The sequence below is a fragment of the Besnoitia besnoiti genome, chromosome VI (genome assembly GCF_002563875.1).
Source record: "Besnoitia besnoiti strain Bb-Ger1 chromosome VI, whole genome shotgun sequence".
NCBI lineage: Eukaryota > Apicomplexa > Conoidasida > Eucoccidiorida > Sarcocystidae > Besnoitia > Besnoitia besnoiti.
In genome coordinates, this window is record NC_042361.1 from 413,566 (window position 1) to 424,659 (window position 11,094).

The 11,094-nt window shown below is 58.8% G+C and overlaps 3 protein-coding genes across 3 annotated transcripts; all 3 read left to right on the plus strand.

Annotated features, from left to right (window-relative positions):
• Positions 1-366: 366 nt before the first annotated feature.
• BESB_064910 (RNA recognition motif-containing protein) lies at positions 367-1,683 on the plus strand (the record flags this gene model as incomplete). Its single annotated transcript, XM_029364886.1, has 1 exon — positions 367-1,683. The coding sequence occupies one exon, from the start codon at positions 367-369 to the stop codon at positions 1,681-1,683; it is 1,317 nt and encodes a 438-aa protein (XP_029218469.1).
• Positions 1,684-1,859: 176 nt separating this feature from the next.
• Positions 1,860-6,702, plus strand: BESB_064920 (uncharacterized protein; the record flags this gene model as incomplete). Its single annotated transcript, XM_029364887.1, has 3 exons — positions 1,860-2,462; positions 2,769-3,660; positions 4,028-6,702. 3 exons carry the CDS (start codon positions 1,860-1,862, stop codon positions 6,700-6,702), a joined length of 4,170 nt encoding a protein of 1,389 aa, XP_029218470.1.
• A 202-nt stretch (positions 6,703-6,904) lies between these two features.
• On the plus strand, positions 6,905-9,391 carry BESB_064930 (uncharacterized protein; the record flags this gene model as incomplete). Its single annotated transcript, XM_029364888.1, has 1 exon — positions 6,905-9,391. The coding sequence occupies one exon, from the start codon at positions 6,905-6,907 to the stop codon at positions 9,389-9,391; it is 2,487 nt and encodes an 828-aa protein (XP_029218471.1).
• Between the last annotated feature and the right edge of the window lie 1,703 nt (positions 9,392-11,094).

Here is an 11,094-nt window from a genome sequence, read left to right on the forward strand (position 1 = left end):
TAAGAGCTGGTAACGGTCCCGTAGCAACAGTGTATGCAGGGTTGTCTTGTATTCTAACTCCTTGGCCCTCAGGGTTTCCCTTGCGTTCGAAAGACGAGGTGCAGAGGATTTTGTGGCAGCTCGGAAATTGCTTCTTATTTTGTCTTTCGAGCGGCTTCATGTCAGCTGTGTGAGATGAAAGGTGTGTTGAACGGCAGAGGAGAGAGAGCTATAAGACGCCATCTTTTTTCCCTGGAGTAGAACATGGATGAGGGAGGCAAGGAAACGTGTCGTTTTCCTGGGATTCGATTGGGCGTTCTGGATACAAACGACGACTGTACACAAGCTAATCAGGAATCCTTCCTTTGTGAATCACTCGGGCAGAATATGTTCGGTGCCTCTTTGTGGCCCAGTCCCCCGACGCCGGCATTTGGAGTGAAAAAGAAAGGCATTGTGCCTTTTGCAGTTCACGAGTCGACGTTCTGTTTTCGTGAAGGAGGGCCTGCGAACATGGCCGCGCTCTGCGGGAGAGGCAGCGAAGAACGACCTGAAGCATCGGCGTTGCATGCTGAGGTGACCGCTGGCGGCAGCGGAAAGAGAGCTGAGCGTGAAACGGGCTCGTCGCGTATAGGTGATTGCCAGCCTCTCGGAGCGCTGCGTGGTAATCACGATCTAGGCCGTAGTGGCCAGTCCGGGAATATGAGGCAAACGACGCTCACGAGTGTTGGAGATATGCCACGAAGCAGTCCGATCGAAGCAGTTGGACGTGAGACTGGAAGTGCCTGTCCATCGTCGAATACTTTGTTTGCGTCTTCTTCCCCCTTTATGGCCCCGTCCGTAGCGTCAGCCTTTTCGGACGCGTTGGCATCCTGTGAAGGCACAGCGGGCCCCACAGGGGCGAACGATGATGGATCACTCCCTCTTTCCCAAGAAACGGCAATCCCGGTTGGAGGTGAAACCTTAGGAGCGCCGCTAGCCTTCTCCACAGCTTCTCGCACAATCGATTACTTCTCACTCTCATCCGCATCCTGCGGAACGTCTTTGTCAGCCGCGGGCACGCCGACCAGCAACCATTTTAGTGACCCTGTCAGATCTCGGCAGAATCCTGCTTTGACGGCAGCGGAGCCGGCCGGTTGTGCAGAGTTAGGCCGCACCACCTCTGCATCGGCGTTGGCGCCGCCACCGAATTGCGTAATGCCTTCAAGCGGTCATACAGCAGGGCATTTGGCGTCGCTGATGGAGGATGCATCTCCGTTACAGTATCAGGCACCGCACACCGCCCACTGCCAACCAGAGAGCTTTCAGCGGTATGGGCAGGGCGCGTCTGGTCTCGCCGTGGGGAACCCAGGTATGACGCAGAAGGAGGCAGGATTTCCCTGTACTGACCTCTATGATACCTACGCGCTTCCCGCAATGCAGCGAGTGGCTGAAAATGTCTCGGAACCGAGCCGAGTCGCTGCACCTGCAGGCGACTCCACGCAAGTGTCTACACTACCTGGTGTTTCGTCTGCGTCCGCAAGTCGCCAGCTCACGACGCATGTGTGGGGGAGCACCAGCAGTGTGACGAGGGAGCTTCTTTCTTTCGTCACCACTGTCCTCCAGAGGAGTTCGCTGCCGATTCCATTCAGATGGTCCCACCAAGCAGAGCAGTATGTTTTCGGGTATCTCATGCGTCGCATCCTGTGCTACGCCCAGGCAGCGTAGTATCTCCCGCGAGCTCTCCGTCATTTGGATCCTCTGATGTGGCGTCAAGGCTACCCCCCGACGCACTCTCTGCAAGCGGCCCTCAGCCCCGACTGCCAGGGCGTCTGAGGTTGCAGTCTCCCTTTCCAGATGCAAGCCATTCGAGTGGACCGTCTACAGGTTCTGCTTCGAATCGCATGAGCTTAGTGCCTCCCCAACTACAGCAACTGCTCCAGTTAAGCGCTCTGGCCAACGGGTGTTCACAAAGCAGAAACCTTCCGGAAAGGATAGACGATGCAAACTTGGGGCTTTCTGCCTTCGGTACCCAAGGCGGCCTTCTCTCCGAACCAGGCAACTCTGCTGCGGGCATAGGGCCGAGCGGTAATGCGGCATCCAGCCGTAACAACTACTCAGGTAGCAGCAATGTATCAGTGGTATCTGGGTCGTGCGGTACCTTTCCTCAACTTGTTGTGCGGTCAAATGACGGCGCAGTTGGAGGGAAACACGGCGGCCATATGTATCATGGAGGCAGTACTCGGGGATCTCCAGCGGCGTACGGATGTGCTTCACCAGGGAGTCGTGAGACGAGCCCTCAACAGCCTGGCAGAACATTTGTTGGAAATATTCCGCCAGATATCACTAGGGTGTCGGTGAAGAGACTGGCGGAGAGGTATGGGACGGTAATCGGAGTCGAATATGACCCGCAACCTGGAAAGTGGGCCTATGCCTATATTATCTTCGCTACCTCCACTATGGCAGATCGAGCCGCTGGTGCGATGCATGGGAAAAGAGCGTTCGAGGTACGTGTTGTGCTGGGCCTGGGAAGCGTAAATAGCTTAAAAATGAGGATACGAATGCACGCGACACGACGTGAACGAGACGCCCATGAGTAACAGGGTGGACAGGGCAAACACTTCCGGTAGACAGCACATGCGATGGTAATGCGGCGGTCGCCCACCGAAGAGGCAACCAACACTTTGAGCGATGCGTGCTTCTGACCGGCAGCATTTTTCCATGTTGGCCGAGGAACCGTGCGTGCCAATTGAACCCCGTCGTCAAAGCAAAAACGTCCTCGTTCTCTCCTGATCTGGCTGCTGTTTCTTCAGCATGCTGAGTTTCACCGCCTTGTCAGCTGCCGCTGCGCCAAGGATTTCCCCTTGACTCGTTTGCCGCTAACGAAAATGGATCTGCCGTGTTTGAATACCTCGCCACCATCAGACGGGTCCTTGAGCAGCGGTAATCATGGGGTTCATACGCCAACGCCTGGATTGCATGGGATGGATCCTCGCAGTACAAATAACAGCAGCGGGGTGGGCGTGCCGATGGGTCAGGCGTCACCACTCACGGTCGGGTGGGCCCTCGGAGGAGGAAGCCTTTCGGTGTCTTCTGCGACTACCCCCGGAGGCGTGGCGGCGCCGCTGTCCGCAGCTTCGGCAGCGTCCATCGTGTCGCCACCAATAAACACTAATTTAGGGGCGCTTCATCTCGGCGGAACAGGGCAGGGAGTGTCGTCTATGTGCGACGCCTCTTCTTCGTACTCAGGCATGACAGAAGGCGTAGGAGGCGGCGGATGCGGCTCAAGCGTGTCGACAGCTGTGGGGGGAAGCAGTATTCTCTTTTCTCATCAAGACTTCAGCTGTTCCATATCCAGTCCCTCTCAGAGTGCCAGCGTCCGGTATGCCGGGTCGTACGCCAGCGCGGAAACCACCACTTACAGCACAAGCCGCAGCTATCAGCACGGAGGGGTCCCCGGCCCACAGCCCAGCAACCTGAACGCAGATGCAGCAGCAGCAGCATTCTCCGGCAATGCTGGAAGCGAAGCCGAAGGTCATACGAATGCGGCAACTGGCGTTCTGGCAGCGTTGGGAGGGCTTGGTTCCCGCTCGGCGATCCAGGGTATGAGAATCGGGCCGCGAAGGAGTTGTGTCTTAGACCCAGCCGTGATCCAGGAGCAAGCAAGGAAGACAACCTTCACACTCCTCAGAGACGGGCCGCCAGGTGAGTGCCCGGGTGTACGCGAGGAGGAGAGGAATCACAGCTGCGAGTAACATGGTGGGCGCCGCCAATAGTGGTCATCAGTGGCCGTCGAGAGGTCACAATGCGTCATGACACGTCCGATTCACTACGTCGCAGCTGCGGAGAGAACTCGTAATCGGTAGTTTCGTGTGCTGTGGTTCGTACTGCCCCCAGGCTGTCCACGGCGGCCGCGAAGTGCGCTGCAGCCTTCGTGGTGGAGTTGTTTGAACTACTGTGGTCATGCATCCGTGCTTCTGGTGTATGCCGTGTTCAGCAATAAAATGCAGTCGGGGGCAGCGGTTTGCTGCATTCGAAAAGCGTGTGTGTCCGCGGGTTGTTTGACTTGCAGGCGCGAACCTATTCATATACGGGATTCCAGCGTGCTGGAAGGAGCTGGAACTCATGGTTCTCGTTGGGCAGTTCGGGCACGTTGTCGGCATCAGGGTTCCTCCTGCTTCTTCTACCGTCGTGCCACCGTCGTCAAACTTCCCTCCTGGCGGGCCGATAGGCAGCAGCAATACAAATACTACGCTTCTGTCATGCTGCAGCTACAACCGAGGTTTCGGATTTGCTTCGTACGATAACACAAGTGCAGCTTTTGAGGCGTTTCGCCAGCTCTCTGGGTTGACTGTGGCTGGCAAGGCACTGAAGATTCAGCTGAAGAATGGTGAAGAACATCTGCTCGATTCTGCCTTGAAGGCCATGGCTGCCACCAACGCGCATCTTTCTGCGGCGACCGGCTCATCAGCAAACCTCACGTTTAGTGGAGGGACATTGGGTGGCGCTGCGCCCGATGCGGGTCACCGTGGCGCTGTATTTTTCAACGCTGCTCACGCCACTGCAGGTTCAAGTTTAGTTTCTGGCCGGAGCTGGGGTAGAGCCGCCAGCCCGCTGGGCCGGGCCCACACCGGGGGCCCCACTTCCTGTATGTCTCCGAGCTGGAGCACCCACGGAGCAGGAGGGGCCTACCATCATACTGGGAATGGCCTTCAATTCGCCCTCTCATCCTCTGTGAGTGGCATGCCAGTGAAGCATCTCGCTGAACTCTCTGTCCTTGTAGCGGCTGCGATGAATCAGCAGACAGGAGAAAAAAATATCGTAAGTGTAGAAGGCCCTTCAGGATCGTTGAACGAGTTTGGAGGAGGGGGCACAACGGGCCCCTCTTTGGCTCCGACTGTTGCACTGGCCTCATCTTCAGCGGCCTCCGAATGCGAAGTTGGAGGCGGGCGGGACGCGGGTAAAACGTCTGCGGCGCCGGATCCTTTCCTGGCTGCCACTGCTGCGGGCCTGTCTTCCCTGCTGGCGGCGTCTGGCGGTAGTGGGAAAGGGACAGTGACCTCGCAGCAACAGGTTCTTCTGCAGCAAGCGTTCAGCACGATGTCTGCAGCACAGAAGCAGCAGCTGCTGCGTCTCCTTGCGCAGCCGACACACCAAGAGGCTGTCCGCCGTTTTCCCACCACCGTGGGCGCCGTAGGCTGTGGGAGCCATGGGAAGACTGGCGGCCGCTTTGCGCAGCAGTGGGTAGCTGGACCGGACGGCCTTCCGGGCGCAGACTCATCGGGGGTGGACCCTGGAAACGGGTCAAGCCGAGCACTAGGCTTGTCTTTGTCGCTTTATCGGCCATCGTCGACTCTCAGAAAGTTCCTCATAGGCGAGTTATCGCACCACCAGCCCTCGAAAGCAGTGTTCCCCCCCTCGGAGAAGACCGATCTCGGCTCAGAAACGCGTGATAGTCCACTTCGGCAATGGCATCTCCAATCGAGACAGGCAGCGGAAGATTCGCTTTCCAAGGCAGACGACGCTGCGTCAAATTCAGCGATTGCTACCTCGTCCAGCTTCAGCCATGGTACAACCGGAGCTGATGCGAGAGATGGAGATGGTGCGTTAGTGAGTAACCCCGCAGTGAACTGCGGAGATGCGGTTGGCCTCCCACTAGGTCCCCAAGTGGCGGGCGCGTCAGCATGTGGAGCCCCAGGTCATCTTGGGGAGTGGGCAACGTTCTCCGGAGGTGCCGAGTGTCTGTTTGGCTCTCTGCTCGGTCAGCATGCTTCTGGATTGCGCACGTCTATGGATACGGAAGACCGGCACTCTCTGGAGCCATCAGGCGATCACTTTCCTTTCGCTGAAGACGATACCCATCATGTAGGGTATCGGGGCATGCCATGGTTCCCAGCCGCTCCCGGCGAAGCGGGTGAAGGAGGAAACTTCGCGTTCGGCCGCGAAGACGTGTCAGCGCCACTCCCGTGCAACGCCGCCCCCGGCGAGAGGCCTGTGCCTAGCAGGTGGCCGTGGCCAGGCGGCATCCCCGCGGCAGATAGTGACGCTCTCAGCAGACGTAGCTCTGGGGGAACCCACATGGTGTCCGCTTCGTTCTCCGTCGCCGCCGCTGCATCAGAATTCTGCGCAGCTCCGATGAAGATGGAAGGCGAAGAAAAAGGTGACGGCTGTGCAAGCCGAGCCACGTCGTGCCCGGTGGGTGACGACTTTACTGGCTTTTCCGGGTCCGAGGCATTTCCTCCTGTCCTTCCCGTGTGTGGAGTCGAGCTGCCAGGAGGAGGTGAAATTCAGCTAGGACGGGGATGTACGACGGCTCACACACTTGTGCAGCAGTTGGCCCAGTGTGTGTCCATGCTTGCGTCGCCGGCTGGTTTGTTTCGGCAAGCAGGGGCGCCCGCCAGTTTGACACTAGAGGAGATGGAATCTTGCAGAGGGGAGGCGACTGGCGGAGGGGATGGAGAGCGGAGGAGACGCAGGGACTTCGGCAGGAAGGACCACGAAGGATGCAACCGGGCGACCCTAGCCAAAGAGGCCGAAGAGGAATCTGCAGGCAGATCCCCATCAGCGGAGAGTGTCCCACGCTGTCACGAGGGACACTTGGAAGGAGCCAGTCGAGTGTGGGAGGCGGCCATAGGTTCAGGTGATTCGGCTGGCGAAGAGCCACAGGAGGGACGCGAAGAGAGGGGGTGTGAGGCAGCTGGAGCTCCAGGTGAGGCGGAATCCGTAGTGTCGTTGATGTGTGCGTAGTGAGGTCGGGAGTAAAAATAGCCGAAACCACTGCACTAGACAGACTCAAGGGCTCCACTGTGGATTACACCGTGTTAGAAACAGCTCTGCTGCGCTTATTTTGGGTTCTGTCCAGCGTAACTGTTGGTGCGTTCAAAGGGAGTGAAAACGTACGGAGAGGCTTCCCCACGCTCACACCTGCGTGTATATGTTGTCCTCTATCATGGCGTGTCCAGGCAACGACGCAGACGTCGTTACACGGACGCCACCACCGCCTGCAACCCTGCGGTTCATGCCCCCCTTTTCCCAACCTGAAGGGCAGGAAGGCAGCCGGAGGCGCGACAGGGACGACCCCAGGAAGAGAGATGGGCATGCGCCAGCGTGCGTTTCCTCAGAAGCCTCCGTCGCGCACGGACCTGTGGCCGGGGGCAGCGAAGGGAGCGTTCTTATGCGAGGCAGTCCGCTGCCGCCCTCCACTCCAAAGAAAGGCGGAACAGCTCAACCTCCTGGCGAAGGCCTGACTCGAGCAGCCTCGTCCGTGTCTGACTGCCTGCTGACTCAAAGGGATAGACATCCTGCCACTCAGGACATGTCCCTCGCCTCTTCAGCCGGTGAACAGGGTTCGCAAGGGCTGCGGCAGAGCTCCAGCGGGAGCCGCCGTCAGGTGGAAAGTACGCAGGGTGAGTTCGGATGGATCACAGGGAGCTCGGCGCCGTGCGGCAGCACTCCCGGTCCCGCGCTGTTCGCCTCGAGAAGGGCGCGCACAGTTGGCACGGCTGGCGGTCGGTCCTCGTCGTCCACCTTCTCGTCTCAAGCAAACAAGTCTCGGCTTCCAGAAGCAGAGAGGCGAAATACTGGAGGAAGTGTTGGTGCGATGCTGCCGTCCTCCGGGTCACTCGCCTTTCCTCAGGACGCCTCTCCGGCGATCTGTGGGGTAGACGCGGCCGCGGAGGCTGCGACGCCTGCGAACGCAGTGCCCAGCTGTGGTGGCAAGGCTGCCGTCGCCCCTCCCCCTCCAGTATTCAAGGCATCCCAGAGGCGAGTCAAACGGACGGATTCGCCTTTCCATATGCCCGGCGGAGGAGAATGTTTTCCTCCCAGCTCCTGGGGTCGATCGCAGAGAGAAGAAAGAGGGGAGTCTGTCTTCACCTCGGAGAGAAGTGGCCCGGTCTTCAAAACCATAGATGGAGACGCGCCGCGTGAAAGTATAATCCCCGGACTGCTACTGGCTGACGGTCTGGAACGCGGAGTAAAGGTTGACATCCCGTCTCAGGATTGCATCGCGTTCAAGCCTCGTGAAGAAGGTGCAGCTCGTGGTGCTGCATCCCAGAAGGCTCATATTGCGCAAAACGTGTTGACGGGAGGGAGTGGCGCAGGTCCGCAGAACGGTCTTGTCTTGCCGTCTTCGTCCGTGGGCGTCTGCTTTCCATTCTGCGTACGAGGTGAAGTCCCCCGTCACGAGGAGGCACCAGCACCGTTCGCCTGGCTCGCGAGCGACCAGGCGACGCCGCCGTGGCCAGGCGCGCTGCCCGCCGGGACTAGTTCGACGGACGCGCCGACGCCACCACCGCCTCCGCCACCGCCAAGCGCGCGTTTTCCTTTATGCACACTGGGACCGGTAGAGGCTGCGGATGGCGCAGGGGAGGGAGAGGTACGTACCGGCGTCTCACGAAACACCGGCCCTGCCGGGACCGGAGTGCCTGGGGAACTGTGCAAAGACGTGGGCGGAGTGTCTCTGGCGCGTAACGGCTGTGCCGATGGAGCCGGCCCCAAGGCGTCCAGTAGCTGTAGCCACAAGGACTCGCCATGCGTTACGCTAGGCATCCTCGAGCCAAGTATGATTCCGCGTTCGCTGAACTGGGTTGATCGCAACAACCCCAGTGCTCCGTTCGAGGCTGCGGACAACGGAGAGGGAGCAGGTGCTGTAGGCGCCAGGCGCGCGAGACAGTTGGGGATAACGTGGACGTGTCGAGGGCCCCGCGCCCACACGCTTTCCGCAGATGCCTTGAAGCATCTGTCACGCAAGCCGGAAGAGCTCGAAAGGGTTAGCCAGTTGGCGCACCAGCTGCAGAAGAGCTCCGTGCTACTTTCAGATAGTCGGTCGTCCTTTGACGGGGGAAAGGACGTCGATCGGGAAGACGCGGAGGCCTCGGCCGACGTGACTGTGGTTACTTTGCCTGCAGCGAAGCGCAAAGGGAGCACGGATGCCACTGCGGACAGGTCACAGCGAGTATCGACTGCGGCGGACAACGTGAAATGTTTTGGGCCTGGCCACGGCAAGCGACAGGGCGCTGCATCGGCTTCTCAGTCGTTCCCCCCAGGCGCAGTCGCATGCGACGCCAACAGAGAGGGTGCGCCAGCAGGCCCTGTCCTCCTGGGGAGCTACGGGAGACACTGTGAGAGCAACGGCACGCTGAACACGGTGACCCCCAAGACGTCCACGCCTATCACACAGAACGCGAGTCCAGTCACGACTAGCGCCAACAACACGCCACCCAGAGGGTTTGGCCCGAGTGGCGGCAAGCGGCAAGAGGCGTATCGTGAGGCGCCCGAGTCCCAGCCGCTTCGGGGTGAGACAAAGTTGGCCAAGAACGCAGCGGACGTGGTCGACAGGCGCACGCAGGAAAACGCAGATGGAACGGGGTCAGGCGTGATGCCGGCAGGCACCATGGCTCACGAGAAAGGGGACAGGCTGGCGACCTGGTTGTAAAGGGTGGAGAAGAGTCGTGTCTTGCCACGCGAACGGGAGCTTCCCCCCTCTTTCCAAGAAGCCGATGGCCCGCCAGAGCCGCAGCCAGGCGTAGTCGTAGTGGGCGCTGGGCCCTGCGCCTTTCTCACAGACGGAAGAAGGCTCGTGTTCATGCGGGTCAAGTGCCGACCCTCGAGATCCGTTCCCGTCACGGGGAGTCCATCTCCGAATCCTTGCTGAACGTCTTCGGTGTCTTTTGAGCCAGTGACGGACACGCGACAGACGAGCGGTTAGAGGAGGGCGGGGACAGACGCTCAGATTCCCCTCAGACGGGACTTATTTTTGTAGAGCGACAAACACCGCAGTAGTGGTCCAGAGCGAGGCAAAGAGCGTTGCGTAGTGGTAGGAAGAAGGGAAAAATCAGCGCTGTTGTGTTGGTCTTCTACAGCACAGGAAATGCGTTTAAAGAGCTTGACTGCTGAAATCGTCCCAAACACTCTCGGTGTTCGGCAGTCGAGTTTGTCTCCTGAAGAACATCCTGAAGAACATGTGTTTCTCGCAGAACGTGGGCGTGCAAGAGCAAGGTCGTTAACGTGGGAATACGAGCTAGGGGCAACTCCTATGCTTGAGGACGAGTAGGCAGGAAGGATCCGCCTTCGCTCTGTGCCGCCCGACACGTCGCCGCTGCGCTGTCTCAGCCTATATTCTGCACCCACTTTTTGTCCGTGTATCGCATGGTCGTTCCGTCCTCCTGAGTCCCACCGAGGGTGGACGCCGGCTCAAAAATTCGCTACGGCTGCTGTGCTGCAGCTCAGCTCAATTTCTTTTGTTCGTGTTGTCGCGTCTTGTGCCCGGGTCGTTCGTGCGTTTCAGGAAGCCGAGGCATGGCGTGCAAATGTGTATGTAGGGTTCCGGGGCCTAGGAGAGGGGTCGTCGTGCCTGTTTCCCCTTGTGGCACCCACACCTGTGAGTATTCTGTAATTGCGTGCATGGTTGTCCGTTCTGCCGTGGCTTCGTATGACGATGTCCCGTAGGCGCCCGCGAATTTGGCTTTTGCTGGGAGTTCGGAGAGCAGTCCAGTTTTCTCCGGAACGTGTTGCTTTGACCGGACGTGTAGCGTGGTTTTTTCAGGGGTCGCGTTCGTTTTTCCGTGTTCAGGCAGGGTTCCCTGATTCTTTTCTGCCTTCTTCCGAGGGACGCTCTGCATCGTTGGTCAGGCAAAGGAAGGGGAAGGGAGAGCGCCAAGAACTGCGTGTCGTGTTCCCTCTATTCGTCAACCGAATGATTTTGTCTGTGCCGGAACAGGGTTGCCGTGGATGGCATCAGAGGGAGATAGACTAGCACAGATCTGGGGAAGATTCGAGGGAGTTTTATTGTCTCACTCTGACGGTTGTATCTTTGCAGGGTTCCTTACAGTGAACAGATAAATTAGAACAAAGCGGCATTTCGCTGTATCCTGCTTCATTTCTTTCAACAGAAGGACGGTACAGTGCGTTTTTGGCGTGGCCGTCGTTCCATGCTTCGGTGTGTGAGCCGTAGTGCATGTCTTCACTTGCTCGCGCGTGGTGCAGTTCGTTGCAGACTGGACAAGGGAAAGCAAGGTGGAACTGGTCTGTGTGTTGCCTTGTGATTTTTTGCTCCCGGCCTTCTCAAGGTCGCAGCACGAGGGGAGCTCATTGAGCATTGACGAGGGGAGCACAGGGTCATACAGGGATCTTGTCAAA